At 29.8% G+C, this 16,954-nt stretch overlaps 3 protein-coding genes across 6 annotated transcripts; 1 reads left to right on the top strand and 2 right to left on the bottom strand.

Moving 5' to 3' along the window:
- The first annotated feature begins 280 nt into the window (after nucleotides 1-280).
- Nucleotides 281-6,653, top strand: LOC112717005 (uncharacterized). Of its 4 annotated transcripts, none has more exons than XM_025769092.3 (13): nucleotides 429-528; nucleotides 668-980; nucleotides 1,770-1,852; nucleotides 1,957-2,346; nucleotides 2,459-2,673; nucleotides 3,583-3,909; nucleotides 4,055-4,250; nucleotides 4,549-4,641; nucleotides 4,746-4,837; nucleotides 5,124-5,241; nucleotides 5,347-5,435; nucleotides 5,789-5,840; nucleotides 5,954-6,645. In XM_025769092.3, exons 2-13 carry the CDS (start codon nucleotides 764-766, stop codon nucleotides 6,467-6,469), a joined length of 2,388 nt encoding a protein of 795 aa, XP_025624877.1. In that variant the 5' UTR covers nucleotides 429-528; nucleotides 668-763; the 3' UTR covers nucleotides 6,470-6,645. The 4 variants fall into 4 exon arrangements, with proteins under 4 accessions (XP_025624879.1, XP_025624877.1, XP_072061841.1 ...); XM_072205740.1 differs by having other exon boundaries at nucleotides 448-528; nucleotides 668-1,021; nucleotides 5,954-6,653; XM_025769094.3 differs by lacking the exon at nucleotides 668-980 and having other exon boundaries at nucleotides 281-528.
- A 549-nt stretch (nucleotides 6,654-7,202) lies between these two features.
- Nucleotides 7,203-10,049, bottom strand: LOC112717004 (annexin-like protein RJ4). The gene is made up of 4 exons (XM_025769090.3): nucleotides 9,892-10,049; nucleotides 9,282-9,427; nucleotides 7,889-7,978; nucleotides 7,203-7,670 (listed from the first exon to the last, which is right to left on the bottom strand). Exons 1-4 carry the CDS (start codon nucleotides 9,962-9,964, stop codon nucleotides 7,467-7,469), a joined length of 513 nt encoding a protein of 170 aa, XP_025624875.1. The 5' UTR covers nucleotides 9,965-10,049; the 3' UTR covers nucleotides 7,203-7,466.
- Nucleotides 10,050-11,411: 1,362 nt separating this feature from the next.
- On the bottom strand, nucleotides 11,412-14,520 carry LOC112717002 (annexin-like protein RJ4). Its single transcript, XM_025769089.2, has 6 exons — nucleotides 14,362-14,520; nucleotides 14,122-14,267; nucleotides 13,445-13,663; nucleotides 12,544-12,756; nucleotides 11,899-11,991; nucleotides 11,412-11,809 (listed from the first exon to the last, which is right to left on the bottom strand). Exons 1-6 carry the CDS (start codon nucleotides 14,432-14,434, stop codon nucleotides 11,606-11,608), a joined length of 948 nt encoding a protein of 315 aa, XP_025624874.1. The 5' UTR covers nucleotides 14,435-14,520; the 3' UTR covers nucleotides 11,412-11,605.
- Between the last annotated feature and the right edge of the window lie 2,434 nt (nucleotides 14,521-16,954).

The raw sequence follows: 16,954 nt of genomic DNA, 5'->3' as shown, positions 1-16,954 counted from the left end.
TTATTAAAAAGAAATTTAGAGGTTTATTTTTTTTACTTTATTATAGTATATTGTTGACATTACATGAAAAATTTTATCTTTTAAAATAATTTCTTGACACATAATCAATTAAAGTTATATGTAAACACGATCCATTAATTCTAAAAAAAATACTACTTATACAACAAAATTCAGCCTTTGATTGGTCTTTAAAATGTAAATAATATTATTTAATCAAATTTTAATTAAAACACATTCCAAATTTGTGGTTAAAGAGCGCATTGTCATTTTTTTTGGACTTGGGCGCATTGTCATTTTGAACAATGAGTAGTGGCCAGAATGAGATTTTAGTTTTACTCGTTTTCAAAGGATAGCTTTTTTTTGTTCCAAAAATTTGGAACAGAGCCAAAAAGCCCAACAGAAGAAGAAAGGAAGCCTTGAAAAAAAAAATGAATGCCAATTAGCCATAGTTTACACGGTATTTCGCCCTCTCATCATCTGAGATCTCGGATTCGAGTCCTACCAGCTACAATCGAAAAGAAAAAATTGGTAAGTACTTGAGGAGTGTGTGAGTGTATATTATGTAGCTAAAATTAGGGGTTGTCCAATCTATTAGGATACCTAAGATTGGGAATTGTCCAATTCCATCGACAAAAAAAAAAAAGAATTTACACTTCTGGTGAAGCAGGCGGATAAAATATACAATCGTGGCTTCCGGTTGCTCCGATGTTGGCGTGGTGGTCGGCGATGGAGTTGGCTTCTCTGTTAGTTTGCCCAAAACGGAATGCTCCACTCTCTGTTCTCTATTCTTGAACTTCACAGTGCCTCCACTTTATCTTCTTCATTTATCACTCTTCTGATGATGATGATTCACAGAACTCCACTATTAAGCTCATTCGAGAAAATCACTCTTCTCTGTCTTCACCATCGATCGGAGCTTCATTCACAAGCCAAAAAGGAGTGTAATTTCAGCTCACTACTTAGTTTAAGTCAAGCTAGAGGTGAGAGATTTTAGAAGGGGCCTATCTAAGCTAAGTTTAAGGTATGCATGCTAAGTGTTTGATAAAATTCCTATGAGAAAGGTTTTAGTTATATAGTTTAGTCGGAAAGAGGTTAAAGCTGCTTTTAGATGCCATGATATTATGTGGTTGCTGCAGAAACTTTCGGAAAGAAAACAACTAATGTTATTCCTGCTAGATTTTTGGGAGGAAAACAATGTGTTTTAGAAGATGTATGAGTTTCGTCTAAGTACTAAGAGATTGAGTTCTTGCTGCTGGATTATTGATATATCCATTACAATGAATGAGATGTTATTAAAGGGATTTTGTTGCAGCTAAGAATTTCGGACAGCCTCAAAGAGGCTTTATTATGATGGTCCATGATGATGATTTTAGCTTAAGAAGATGTTTCTGTAGCTGCCTTATGTTGTCTGGTGATTTATATGGTTGAGGGATAAACTAGACACTTATAGGATCCACCTTATAAATTTGTAGAATTTTATAAGAGTCCTCATACTCCCTTTGAAAATTTTGAGATTCTGTCCATAATCCAGAAACATTAATGCTACTCAACCTGATCAACTTGTCTGAGATATACCTGACACAGTTGGCAAGGAGAATGACACGCTATTTTATTTTTTGATAAAACAGATTAAGAAAATGAATCAAATTATATAAGTTTAGTTCTGTTCGGTTCAACCTATTTATGAGGTGTTTTTCATTTGACGCCAATTTCATTCATCAAGTGAATTTCTCTTGATTACAAACTGATTGTTTGAAGTCTATTTGCAGGTGATTTTGCTGTAAATTTCTGTTCACTTTTTGCTTCCCATAGCCACAAACCACTATTTCCTTTCAGCGAGACAATGGAGTTTGTGAGTTCTTTATGTACCCTTTCTTTTTTGCATTTTAATTGTATATGATAAAAAAAAAAATTCCCGGATTTTAATTTTTTTATTTTGATATTGTGCTTTTGTAGACATGTTTGAGCAAAGGTAGGGGATCACACTTCCCACCATGTCACATCCTAAACTTAGGTGGGATTAAGATCCTATTGGATTGCCCACTAGACCTTTCTGCTCTCACACCATTCTCCCCGGTAACTACTGCTTTTTATGCATTGCCATCATTAGAAGAAGATAAAGTGGATGCAAACAATGATGTTGGTTCAATGGCTGTGCCTGCGAAGAGGCAGAAAATTGAAAACCAACCAGATAATAAAACCTTAATTTTTGCTGAACCATGGTACAAGACTGTGATGAACTTGCACCTATGGAATCCCTCTTTCATTGATGTTGTACTAATCTCCAGTCCAATGGGTATTTTAGGATTGCCTTTTCTTACTCAGATGAAGGGATTCTCGGCTAAGGTAGTGCTCTTATTGCTGTGAGATTTATTTCTTGTTGTTGGAGACCAGCCTTATCATCGCCGATCATAGTCTCTAGATTTTATCTACCTAGTGTATTGTTTCAATTGAATAGATTTACGCAACCGAAGTATCAGCAAGACTGGGTGAGCTAGTGATGAGGGATCTTGTATCAATGCATAAGGAATTAAAACAATTCTATGGACCAACGGAAACTGATTTCCCTGTATGGCTGAGGCAGGAAGAAGTTGAGAAGATTCCTTCTGTATTGAGAGAGATAATATTGGGCAAAGATGGAACGGAGTTGGGTGGTTTGAGGCCCTTATACAGGTAATCTGCACTTCTTGTAGTCTACATTTATGATTTTAACTTGCAAAGACTAAAGATTCTTTACCCAAAACTAATGCAATATCACGGTATGAGTGATAACATTTGTGATTGATAAATTATAAATCAATGTTGTATGGATATGAAAGGGTATGTTACCTAATTGCAATTATAATTATAATTATTTGAAAGTTAAACTTATAAAGTATATCGTTTTAAACAATTCAAACACTAACTGTGTGTTCAAGAAGATCCATAATTTTTTGTTGGTTACAAATAAAAATTCCGTAAGTTTGAGTACGAAATATGACCGGCAGGTATCAAGGAAGAGTAGTAGACTGAGATTGCCAAAGTTGAGATATATATTTCAATAGTTCTCGATTATTATAATTGGAAGATCATAACAATTACTTTGGACTGTGTGCATTTATATTAATGTTAATATTAATTTGTAATTTTGTATATATGAATCTTATTACCTGTTAAAGTGTTTGCATTAACAACTATTTATATCTCAAAAATTACTTTTGAAATAGATGTGGGAATATTACATTAATTGGTTCAGAGCAGAAGGCAAATTTTTCCAGCAAATGTAACATGTTCCTGTGCTCAAATGTATGGGGTCGGCCACTTCAGCCCTGGCTTTTAAACTTGATTAACCTATGGCTATTAGATGCTTGAGGTTGCTTATTAAAAATTTAAAAACAAGGGAGAGTTTCCCCAACCCAACATGGGCAGAGATGAGTGGAAATAACTCTCATTAGGGACTATATCAGTTATTTATTGTTGTGCTTGCAATTCTGTCTGTATTATATATATTGCTTGAGTGTTGTCAGTGCCAGTCCAGTTATTGTTTCAAGTCAATTCAAAGCAATTTTTTTTGTTCATGTTTTCATATGTGGAAATTTACAGTGAAGCTGATGTCAATGATTGTGTACTAAAGATTCAAAAACTTAAATATGCGGAGGAAGTTTGCTACAATGGCATATTAGTCATAAAAGCTTTCAGCTCTGGTGTAGAAATGGGCAGTTGTAATTGGATTCTAGATAGTCCTAAGGGAGATGTTGGTTATCTTTCAAACTCCAGCTTCATTTCTTCTCAAGTGGCGGCTTTTGATTACCAAAGTTTACAGGGGACTGATACATTGATTTACTCTGATTTCTCATCCTTGAATTCTACCGAAGATGTTAAGGACGAGGAGAATGAATCTGTTCAACTTGCAGATAAACTGCCTATGAGGTATATGATATTGATATTCAGATTTCCTTAAAACTACGTCATAACTAGAAACATGATTTATACTTCTTTAGAAATTCAACATCTTTAAGTGAGTAATGGAAATTCCTGCTGTTAAGATTGACTTTTGTGCGGATTCTTGCTACAGTTCTCATGGTTTGGTTGGACTCTACCATAACGCTAAAGAGGATTCGGAAGAAATGGAAAAGTTAGCTTTCATATGCTCTTGCGCTATAGAGTCCATAAAAGGTGGTGGTTCAGTTTTCATTCCAATCAACCAATTTGGAATTTTTCTGCAGCTTTTGGAGGAAGTTTCTAAAGCAATTGATGCTTCAGCTATGAAGGTATCCTTCCTTTAACAAGTTCTCTATTGACATTGTTGTGTTTTGTTGTAAAGAATGCTAATCCTATTCACCCACATTATTGCCTACCAGTGCACATTGTTTAAAATTTTATCGTTTTCATGTAATTTTTTTCTTGTGGTGGGATTGTGGGACAGAAATGGGACGTGAATATTAGATAACTAACTAAAAATGTTTTTTGAGATTAAATTACAGACAGTTTCTAATATAATACAATTCTGGTATCAGAATCATAGATGTCTGCTCACTAACTACTACTTTGGTTCTTTCCTCGCTGCAGGTCCCAATTTATATCATTTCTTCAGTAGCTGAAGATTTATTGGCATACCTTAACATTGTGCCAGAATGGCTTAGTAGACAGCGGCAAGAAAGGGTACAGACTGTTAGAATTATGATTTTGTTTATTGCACTTGGATATTTGTGTTTAAATATTTTCGCATTTTGTTTGATTTTAATCTACTTTAATTGGTGTCACAGCTCTTTGATGGGGAACCATTGTTTGACCATGTTAAGTTATTGGATGATAAAAAGATTCACGTGCTTCCTAATATTCACTCAGAAAAATTTTGGTAAGATTTTTTGCTTCATTCTCATTTCTCTTCAATCAATTATGCAGTTGTTTATGACTGCAATAATGTATTTCCAAACTTTGGTGTCAACTTGTAGTTGATATATGCAAAGTTGTGTGGATATTTGCAGATTCTTTTTCTTTGCTTTTCCAACTTAGTTTGAGTTTCTTCAATAGCCTCAAAAGATTGAAGAGGGTTTAATTTTAACAAATTGTGCAAAGTTATGGACAATTTTTCTGAACTTCTTTTGCATGCACATTCTGACATATTTTGATGTATTACTTAGGATGCATTCACGGGAACCATGCATTGTGTTTTGTTCTCACTGGAGTCTGCGTCTCGGTCCTGTTGTTCATCTGCTTCAACGTTGGCACAAAGATCCAAAATCATTACTGATCCTTGAGGTGATATATGCTCTCCACGCATTATATATGTTCGTTAAAGTTTCCTTCTTTTTCCGAAGTAGGAATGGCTTTGACCAATGTTTGTGATGAATTTGTTCTTGGCAGGGCGGGGTGAATCCTCCTCAGCTAGCGCTATTACCTTTCAAGCCAATGGCAATGAAGGTTCTTCAGTGTCACTTTCAACCTGGAATAGGGTAGACTTTCGTCTTTAATTAGCCACTTCTTGCAATATGTAGATTCTTTTATGTTTCTCGTTGTTCTTATAAATTATTTTGCATAACATGTTGCTAAGTAACAATTTACAATTGTCATATGATGACCCAAGGAACATTGGGGAGAGAAATATTGCTAGCCATACCTGAACATATTTTTTTTCCTTTTTCAATTAAGGAATAAGATTACAGTAGCCATGTCTTCTATTTTGGTCCCTTTTCAAAATGTCACTGCTCTATAATTTCTATAATTTTCTAAATGATTCTTTATTTGATGCAGATTAAAATTTGAATTATGTATTTATCATCTTATGTATTTTCATTCCACATTGTAGATTGCGTAGAGTTAGGTCTTTGTTGGAGACTTTGCAACCAAAAACTCTTCTGGTAATTGGTCATGTTACTTATAGCTTATATGCTTTATCATAATTTTTTTTGGGATTGTAAATATTTTAAGCTGATGATCTTGCTTTCTATTTTGCTCCTTGCTTATCCTCTAGTTCCCTGAGGAGTTCCGGCCGCATATAAGTTTTCCAAGCGAAAAATTTCGCTCTGTGCTGTATTACTCCGAGGGAAAAACTTCAAAAGTATCGTGTAAGGACGGTTTTGAGTTAAAAATTCCGGCTACTCCGGCTTCCAACTTTTATTGGAATGCATTCAAAGAGCAGGAAATCAATCTAGCAAGAGTAAATGGGGAACTCATCATTGAAAATGCCAGATATCACCTGCTGTTGGATAATACTGAAAAGAATTCCAATGGAAGAACAAATTCGGTAAGTTTTCGTAAACCAGAATTGGAAAAGCTTCTAGCAACATTTTCAAATTTTGGCATCAATGCATCAGTGGAACATCAGAAAATGAACTCCGAATCACAAATACAGTGTCTGATTCACACAGCAGATCCTTACAAAGCTGTGATTGAAATTGGAACCAGCAGTGTTGTTATTACTACTGCTGGTGAGAATGTGGCTTCCCATCTTTATAAAGCTTTAGACAGTGTATTGAAAGGGAATTGATATAATCGATTCTCTTCTTGGTGCTTGTAAAATCCATGTTAATGCATGTTGTGACTGAAAATGTTAATCCATGTTCTGTGTCTTTTATATATTTTCTAAGAGTTGGACTGAAAAAATATCTATTTGTATTTCTTCTGTCTCCTCATTTTTTGTTTTATAGATAGAATCCAAATTCCAAACGCAACTAGAGCGATGGATTCAAGAGAGATATAGATGTAGAAACGGAGAGGCTAACGTTGATAAAAATTAAAATATTGATAAAAATAACTTTACAACATGAAAAAGACAGTTTTAAAATATAGTATTATTTCAACAAAAGTAACAAAAGAAATATTATTATTTTTTATAAGTGATAAATAATTTGTACATTTAATTTAATCATTTAGGAATATATGAATACTTATCTAAAAAGTGAATACGCAAAATAGGCAAAGTTTGATTTTTTAGACTCTCTTTTTTAAAATTTTTGGCCATTTGTCTAGAAATATAATAGTAAAAAGAAATTTATATAATGTAGAATCACTGAATTTTAATGATATACATAACTCCCATAAAAAACATTACAACAAATTTTTTCTTTAATTCTCTACGGTGTTCCCAATCTAACAGATCAAAGGACCGTCGCAGATCGAAACTTCATTTAAGAGTCTGCCATTAGTCAATGAGATGCTGCATGCACAAGTGATAAGACTACTTAAGCGGACGAGTGAGCTCATTACTCGACCAACACAAGTTGGTTAGAACATTACCACAATTTATTCACATGGAAAACCACATTGTATTATTGAGCTAGCTAATTAATACCTACAATTAAGGATCAGTCAAAGTTATTATGGAATGGAAGCAACCCATTATAGTTTAATCCAACAGCTTCCATTATTAATAAGGGGTACAAGCACCAAACCAAGTAACACTAACACTTAACAAATATATTACTCAAGATTGCATAGATTCAAACATAAATTTGACTCAGCCATGACATGTTATATATGTTGGATTAGTCCTCCTTTCCCATCAAGGTTAGGAGAAATTTCTTGTAGTCTCCTGAAGTTTCTTTAGCCACTGAATCCTCTAACTGAACACTGTTTCTCTTATAATAAATCTCTTTTATGTCATTTAAGTCTTTCTCAGCCCTTGTCACAATCACACGTGTCAGTGCATCCTCATTGGTTCCACCTCCTTTCATTGCATTTCGCAGAACCTACATAATTCAAAAATTGAACATAAAAGTTTCTTCATTCTTCTAAAGTAAACAACTCTTAAAGTTTCTTTAAAAAAATGCATTTGGTTAAAGAAATAATTTAGAATTGCAATTTAAAATTATGGTCTAGATAATACTTTGAAAAGCTGCCATGCTCTATAATATATAAAAGTTAAATAATATGTGACTTAAAAAAAATTAAGAACAAGTTTTTTCACCTTTTCATAGTACTTCTTATGATCTTGGATGCAGCGAATAGCTACGTGCACTGCCTTGTGAAAGTCATCAGATGCTTCATCGGACAATTTCTATAGAAAGGAAGAAAAGGGGAAATAAAAAATGATATATTTGATTTTCATTTTCAATGATCTCAGACCACCATTGTTGTAACACATATTAAGAAATTTAAAATAAAAAATGGTTTAACGAACTTACCTTATTTAAAAGAAATGTCTTATATGAAAAATGCAAAAGTACATTTAATTTTCACTAACATGATAATTAATTTGAGTATAAATAAAACAAAATAATAAATTTCACATATATTTTTTCTTGTTTTCCACGGCAACTTTTAGTCCGACAAGTTAAGAACTAATTTGTCGTGGATCAGATTTTCATTTAAGGGTTTGTTGCTGGTCAATCAACCCAACTTGATTATAAATTTCACATATGGAGGAATGTTATGGGCTAGTAGACTTTGTGATTTGTAACCATCAATTAGCTATCATTGGTGTTTTTAATTGTGTGAGATTACATCTAATGGTGTGAGATTATTCATTTTTCTTTTGTTGGTTAAGTGCTAACCAAATTTTAATAAAAGAAATTTAGTTCCTCTAAATTCTAAATTTCACTTTAGAGGATAAAGTGTGATCTCTCATCATTTATTTCATAGGTGGGATCAAGAGAAAATATAAGAGAGAAACTATTCAAAGATGAGAGATCATACTTTACCTTTTAAAGTAAAAATTCAAAATTTAGAAGATCCAAACTCTAATAAAAGTGCTGGTACACTATTCTCTTCACATATGAACATGCAAATAACAAATATTATGAGGCAAAAAAATTTACAATGAACAAAATAATATTTTTAGGTTCCAACAATAGGAAATAAAGAAAGAAATAGCAAAGCATATAAAAAGGTTTTCCATGTATAGATGTACCTTGGTAATGGCAATTCCATGGTCATCTCCATGGAAATTCTTACTATTTGATATATTTGATTAAACTTTTTAATATAATATATGCCAATATATTAACTATTACATGATCGAAAATATTTGTATGTGAATAATTACCTAATTTAAAGACTATTATTTTGCTTTTTTATTTTTCCTTTAAAATTACTTAAAAAGTAAAAAAATAATAAAATTTATTTTGTTTTCGCATCTCTATTGTATATTCTTTTTTATAAATTCTAAAAACAGAAAACTGTTTAAACAAATCTTTGGAATTCGATCAACAAAATATTTATTGATGATTGATTTATGTATTAATTTTTATTATATTTATCTCTAAAAATCATAAAATAAAAAACATTTTAATAACTAAAGAGGCTTTAATTTCTTCTTTATGTGAAATGAAATGAGCTTAAATAGTAGAATTTGTATATACCTCAAAGTCACCGGAGAGCTCTGATTCAAGGCGTTTGATGAGATCTTCTTGAAAGAGTTCATAATATGCTTCTCTGATTTTTTGCCTTTGAATTGCATCTCTGTGACCAAGTATTGTTATAATCACTTTTTCATCCGTTCCCCATCCTGTCAATATACATAATTAACTAACATGCCTTCATCTATGAATCCATGTTTCTAAGAACTTTTTTTTCTTCTTATTATTTATTTATGTGAAAAAAACACTTAAAATCTTATGTGTGAATTAATGATAACAAATAATACAATTTAAAAGAATGAATTAAGATTCTCAATTATAAGATTTTATCCCTTTTATCCGTACGTACAAAATGATTATTGGACAATTTCTCATGTATAAAATATAATTTTTTGTATAATACACATTTTGGTATAGTTTTTTTTTTCATATTCTACGTTAACTCAAGATATTTATGCATCGAATTATTTCTATTTTTTCGTTATATTCTATTTTTTATTAAATCTTTTTTAGAAAAAGAGAAAAAAATTACAATTTGTCAATAAATCTTATCGAATAAATTATAAATTCTAAACTCTAAATTCTAAACTGAGTCGAAGGTCAAATCATGTACCTTTGACGGCCTTTCGGATAGCTTCTGCATCTTCAAGAGGGGAGTGGTTTGTAGGAGCAATGAGTGTAGCCATGGTTTAATGTCTTTAATTTCTTATTAATAGTGTCTTATACACCATGCTTCTTGCTTTTTATATGTGATAATATTAATTAGACATAGACAAAATACAAAAAGTTGATAACCTATTACTATGCGTTTGCTATTAGCTTAGAATAATTAATGTCATTCATTCGATGAAATCTATAAATCTACCTAATGCACTAATTACTTTAGGAAATATATTATTCATAGATTTATATATAACAGCAGGCTTCTATCCTACAAGGAAAGTTCATTGTGGCTGGTCAAACAAGATATGCTAGATTTTGTAATAACATGATTGTCCATAGTAGTAAAGTTTAGGTGATTATAATAACAAGGTACAAATTTTTTTTGTGTTATCTGAAATATTTGAATTCGCAATTTTTCGGGTTGGTTTTATAATTTTTGGTCTAACTGAATAAACGGTGAAAACGACTTGTAAAGATACTCTGATGTTTAAGTCAGAATAGATGTTAGAAGTAGAATTTTAGAGGTGTATGTAACGTACCTGATGTAGCTCCTCTTTATATAAGTTTGGTCATCTTATCTTATCTCCTAATCGATTGGGATATAATCAATATTTGAATTCGAATATTGGTTAGTGATGTGATAATTAGTAGGCGCCAAACTTTTAAGTCTAAAAGCCAGGGACGGACATATGGGGAGCGAGTGGAGGCCTCGGGGCTCCCAACTTTTTTAAAAAAAGATTAATAGTAATAAGTTATTAAGTATGATTTAATTTTTTTAAAAATTTATTTAGTATTTAGTCTAATATAAATAAAAGTTTAGTCTAACCAAATATTAATTATTTTTAATATCTAAAAGGTAAAATATTTAAAAAATTGAAAAGATATTATTATTAATATTTTTTAATTAAATAAAATTCTTCAAATCCCATAAAGTGAATTTTTTTCTTTTTGTGAGCGTTCTTCTTAATTCATTTGGTATTAATTCTCTATTTCAACTACTAAAACTGAGAGATCTTTTTCAGCTATGAATATTGTGAAGAATAACTCAAACAAAATGAAAGATGAATTTCTTGCTATTTGTCTTTTAATTATATTGAAAAGAAAATTGCTAAAAAATTTGACACAGATTCTATTATCGATGAATTTTATTATACGAAGAATCAACCATTTCGTTAATAAAAAAGTACATACATATTTTTTGTACTTTAAAATATATTTTCTATCAGTATGTTTTTTTAATACATTTTACATTATATAGTTTTTTGTATAATTTTTTAATATTATATATATTATTGGCTCCATGATAATATTTCTTCTAAAAGAGATGATTCAGGTTTTATAGGGAGTCATTATTGGGTCATAGTGGTCGGATTCGAATCCGTATTGGTGACTGATTTTTTGTATACACATGAAATAGTTGGATACAAACATAATTACCCGAGTGATAAAGAGCAATAATGACATTCCATAAACTACTAAACATAGAATTTTATTAACTTAAGTTCACAACTACAACAAACAAAGGACAACAAAAGAGACAAATACTCTGTTAAAAACAGACTCATGCATGCTAGAGAACCAAAAACAACTGAAACCAAATCAACAGGAACTAAAAACCAAACACATACAAACCCTTAATTAATTAATTAGAAATTTTAATATTTTCAGTCTTGTTTTCCCAACAATGTGAGGAGGAACTTCTTGTAGTCCCCTGAAGTTTCTTTGGCAACAGCATCCTCAAGATGAACACTGTTTCTCTTGTAATACAGTTCTTTGATGTCCCTAAGATCCTTCTCAGCCCTTGTCACCACGACTCGGCTCAGCGCATCCTCGTCGGTCCCAACCTTTTTTATCGCGTTGCGCAGAACCTGTATACAACAAATCAAACAAGAACTCATTAGTTCTAATAGCCATGAAATTAATGTTATGGATGCATTTAGAAATTTTTGAAGCTGACCTTTTCATAGTACTTTTTATGGTCATTGATGCAACGAATTGCAGTGTGCAATGCCTTGTAGAAATCATCAGAAGCTTGATTGTCTAGCAATTTCTGTAGATATCACACAGAAATTAAAGGATCTAAGTGTAAAAAGAAACATAATTATTTTCAGAGAAATTAGAGACTTTATAATTTGAAGACACATAAATTCTTGATTAATTAAACAAAAATATTATTTATTTTTTAAAATACGAGACATTTAAATCTTCAGACTAAAATATATAAAGATAAATAGGTCTTTCTTTCGAAGAGACTTAAATATCTCGCGTTTTATAAAGTAAAAAACGATTTTGTATTTTCAATTAGTCGAAAATTTATTTGTTTTCGAAATAAAAACTCAGAAATTTATTTTTTGTTTTTTTCTTATTTTTGTGATAATATAAAGACATCAATATTAGTAAAGAATAATACAGCCCATGTTATGGTAGCTATACAATTTTAGCAATAAGTATTATTAAAATTAAATTGTATTTTTTTTTAATATTTTTGTAGTACTACTTTTATTTTTCAAATTATAAAATATAATTTTAATAACAGCCACCGTACACTCTACCAAATAATATATATATTATTAAAACTTTAGAAAATGAAAAAAAAAAAAACCTTGCTGATGGAAATGGCATGCTCATCTCTGTAGCGGTTGAAAGTAGCAACAAGTTGAGTTTTGCTTCTTGTAGTAAGAATCCTAATGGCTTCTTCATAGTTTCCTTTCTTTTCTTTCACAGTTTCATGGAGAATATTGGCTTCACTCTGTGCAAGTCTTGCATTTATCTCATCACCCTCATACCTATATGAGCTTACTAATCCAACCAAAAGCTGCTCAAATTCAACATCATTTACATAATTAAATTAATAATTTTATAAAAAATTAATAATTGACTAAATAAATTAACAGTTAACCAAAACGTTATTTTTTCATTAAATAAAACTATTATTTTTATTTATAAAAATTTATAACACCGGCAAATTTATTCATAAATAAACAAAACTAACTTCGTATTATTTATGAAAGATGGTGGCATTGTGGTAAAAGTATTTCAATAATGGTTAATTTTTTTAAGTTTAATTATTCTGTTAGTCTCTATAGTTTTGCAAAATTTTCAATTAAATCTTTATATATTTTTTTAATTTGGTCTCTACACGAATTTTTTTTTTCAATTAGATCTATCTTGATAGTAATTGGTTTAATTGTACAAAGACCCAACTAAAAAAAATTGGTACAAAGACCCAAATAAAAAAAATTATAGAGACCCAATTAAAAAAAATTGGTACAAAAACTCAATTAAAATAAAAAAAATTATAAAAATTTAATTAAAAATTTCGCAAAATTATAAGAACCAATAGAATAATTAAACTTTTTTTTATTTTTTTATCCCTTTTTTAAACAATTCCTTGTATTGTTTATTTTGTTTTTTTTTATTTAGTTAATTTCAATCACAAAAAAAAAATCTTTTTTTATGAATAGATTTGCCAGCATTTTAAACATTTATAGAAAACGACTTGCCTGGCGAAGGTGGCCAGTGGTGTTAGCAGCCACATCTTCTTCCAAGGAACGCTTGTAGCGGTGGCGATAGGCACGCCTCACTGCCAAAAGCTCTTCAGCCGATAAAACACAAGCGATTTCCGCAATTACATGCAAATCTTTCTTCCCATTTCTGATTGCTACATTCGCTAGAACAGCATCTCGATCAGCAGGTTCCAACATCCAACGATACATAGCTCTCTGAGTTGAGTTAGGTTCAAATCAAATCACATCCATGTTAAGTATACAAAATCACATCAACACTATTTTATATCTGACGTGCATCCGTTTAAAAAGAGACACGTAAATAGTTATATGTTTACTATGTTTTCTTTACGCAATAATTTCTTTTAAGTTTATGATTCAAGGTTTAGGGTTTAGAGTTTTTACAATTTCTTTTACGTTTAGGTGAAATTTGCATAGACTTTTTTTTTAGAACTTTTGGTCATAAAAAATGTAATACCTTAATATAAACTATTATATCTCTAATTTTAATTTTTAAACTTTAAACGTCTTTTTATTGTGGCGAAAATATTTCTGTCAAAAACTAACATTATTAGTGGCACTTTGTCTAACAAACTAACATTTATTTGTTAGATTATTACACAAAGTATATTACTCATGAAAACTTCAATCCTAACCAAAAAAAAATATTATACCTCAAAGTCACCAGAGATCTCGGATTCGAGTCGCTTAATGAGATCCTCTTGGTGAAGCTCTTCATAAGCTTTTCTGATTTGCTGCCTCTGATGAACATTTCTGTGTCCAAGAATTGCTATAATTGTCTTATCATCAGCTCCCCATCCTGCACAATTCAAAAACTATCATCAAATTTAGATTAAAAAAAAAAATCACCAGAGCTTCTAGATGATGATTATGATGATCCTATTTATTTACACCTTTGAATGCTTTTTGGAGAGCTTCAGCATCTTCAGCTGAGGAATGGTTGCTGGGAGCAATAAGAGTTGCCATAGTTTAATATTTTGTTGCTGCTTCTGAATTTATGATGATGAGTTTAACTTCAAAGCTCTTCTATATATATATATATATAATCTAATATCATTCTGCCTCTAATTTTTAATACCATTCAATGTAATATTTGTTATGAGTTTTCTTTTTCTTTTTCTTTTTTCTCTCTGTACAGTATTAACCTCAACACAGTAAAAAAAATAAAAGGATAAAGTATATTTTTTATCCTTGAAGTTTGGCAAAAGTTTTAAAAATATCCCTAAGTTTTATTTTGTTTCAATTTTGTCCCAAAAATTTTCGATTTGCATCAAATATATCCTCAACGACTACATTTTCAAAAAATTTAAGACCAATCTAACAATAATGCATAAAAATTATGTTTGATTTGCTTGTGTTGAGGGTTGTTCTTATGTTGTGGATATTGAATTGATCTTAAATTTTTTGAAAAAATTATCCGTTAGGGATATATTTGACGCAAATAAAAAAATTTTGGGACAAAATTAAAACAAAATAAAATTTATGAGCATTTTTGAAACGTTTAACAAACTTCAGGAACAAAAAGTATACTTTACCCAAAATAAAACATTAAAACTATAAATTGGTGGTGAAAATGTTAGTTAATAGCTGTTAAATGATTTAATATATTTGACTAAACTGTTTAATACAGTACGTGTCTAAATCTTAAGTGTTATTCATATAAAGATATTTTCGTGCGAATATTTAGCTAAATTGATTATTAAATAAGGGTATCTTGATAAATATATTTCTAATCAATTTTGATTTTAAATTAGGTAAATTATCAAAATGATACTAAAAATCTATATTGCTAATAAATATAACCCCAAACACAAAGGACTAAAGTTGAATAATATTACATTGCATATATTTGGACCTAATATCAATAGAAAATTGAAAAATATATATAGCTATATACGAGTTCTTAATAATTGTAATGATGTTAATGGTATCTATCTACTTTCTAGTGAATTCTAAGTTTGTTTTTGTCCAATTGTCCTGAATATTGAATCAGCATCAATACCAACTAACCAAGGTCTTGGAAATCATCGATAAGCATGTGAGTTGTATTTCACTTGAAGACAGTGCATGTTTTTCTGTCTTTCAAGTAATATTTCAAAAAAAATATATATATATATATATATTAATTTTTATATTTTTATCTAGATATTTTTGTCTTAGAAACAATATCCAAATACAACATAAGTATAACACAACTAAAAAACTTGACATGAGTTGGATTTATAAATTAATTTATATATAAAATATCTAGTGTTAATAATAATCTTAATATTTGAGTAGAAATTTTAAAAGCTAAAATTGATTTTTGAACTTCAATAAACAGACAAGAGTATGAGTATTCATGAGTGAACTTTATGTCATTTTAATCTGTGCAGCAGAAGCAGTACTGCTACTTCACCCAATGCATTTTTGTATTTAGTGTATCAAACAATGTGAACCGCATAATAATAATAATAATAATAATAATAATAATAATAATAATAAGGGGATGCTCCATAAAAATCATAAAATAATTCTTTTTAAAGATATTTTTTAATAATTAAAATTTAACATATATAATCATTTAAATTGTGTTATTTTTGTCAAAATTAAGTCAGACAAATTAATTTAACCGAAAAATAGGTAATTAAATTTTGAATCGGTCTAAATTAATATGATTTTTTATAAAAAATGACTACAATATTCCTATTATATAAAATGACTAAAATACTCTTATTATATATATTAATTTTAAAAATTTTAAAGTTTAGCCATTTTTTTTTCTCGTTATAGGGTTAGAATTTAAAGTTTTCAAAATTAATATGTATATAATAGGGATATTTTAATTGTGTTTTATAATAAGGATATTGTAATAATTTTTTATAAAAAATATTAATTTATATCGATTCAAAATTTGATTCATTATTTTTTTTAAACTGATTTGTCCGGTCTAATTTTAATAAAAATAATATAATTTAATTGATTATATGTGTTAAATTTTAATTTTTAAAAAACATCTTTAAAAAAAGACGTTTTTAGTGTCTTTATTTAAGTGACTCCTAATAATAATAACTAATCAATTAATCACAGGGTACAGCACATAAATTATATAGACATAAATTTTAATTATAATAAAATAAATTAAAAATGTAAAAAATTATTATATATATGATACCTTTGAAAGCCTTATGTAGAGCCTCAGCATCTTCAACAGGAGATGGTTGGGTGAAAACAATAAGGGTAGCCATATTGAAATTGAGGTACTTGTGTAAGTGTATTTGTGTAATTGGGTGAAGCAATGATGTGCTATGTTTATATAATAGTGCCAATGGTTCCTTGGGGTTAACGTCCTCTAAACGATTATCATATTTAGTATATAATTCTAAATTCAGAAGACTCCTTTGGCATTAAGAAAAGCAAAAGCAGGTTCAACTGATTAAGGCTAGTTTAATTTTCTCTGAGGAGAATCGTGACAGGTAGTGATGTTTCATGTGATCATGTCATGAA

The sequence above is a fragment of the Arachis hypogaea genome, chromosome 10, assembly GCF_003086295.3.
Source record: "Arachis hypogaea cultivar Tifrunner chromosome 10, arahy.Tifrunner.gnm2.J5K5, whole genome shotgun sequence".
Classification (NCBI taxonomy): Eukaryota; Viridiplantae; Streptophyta; class Magnoliopsida; order Fabales; family Fabaceae; genus Arachis; species Arachis hypogaea.
The sequence above is the reverse complement of the archived record's forward strand: the minus strand, read 5'-3'. Positions and strand labels throughout refer to the sequence as shown.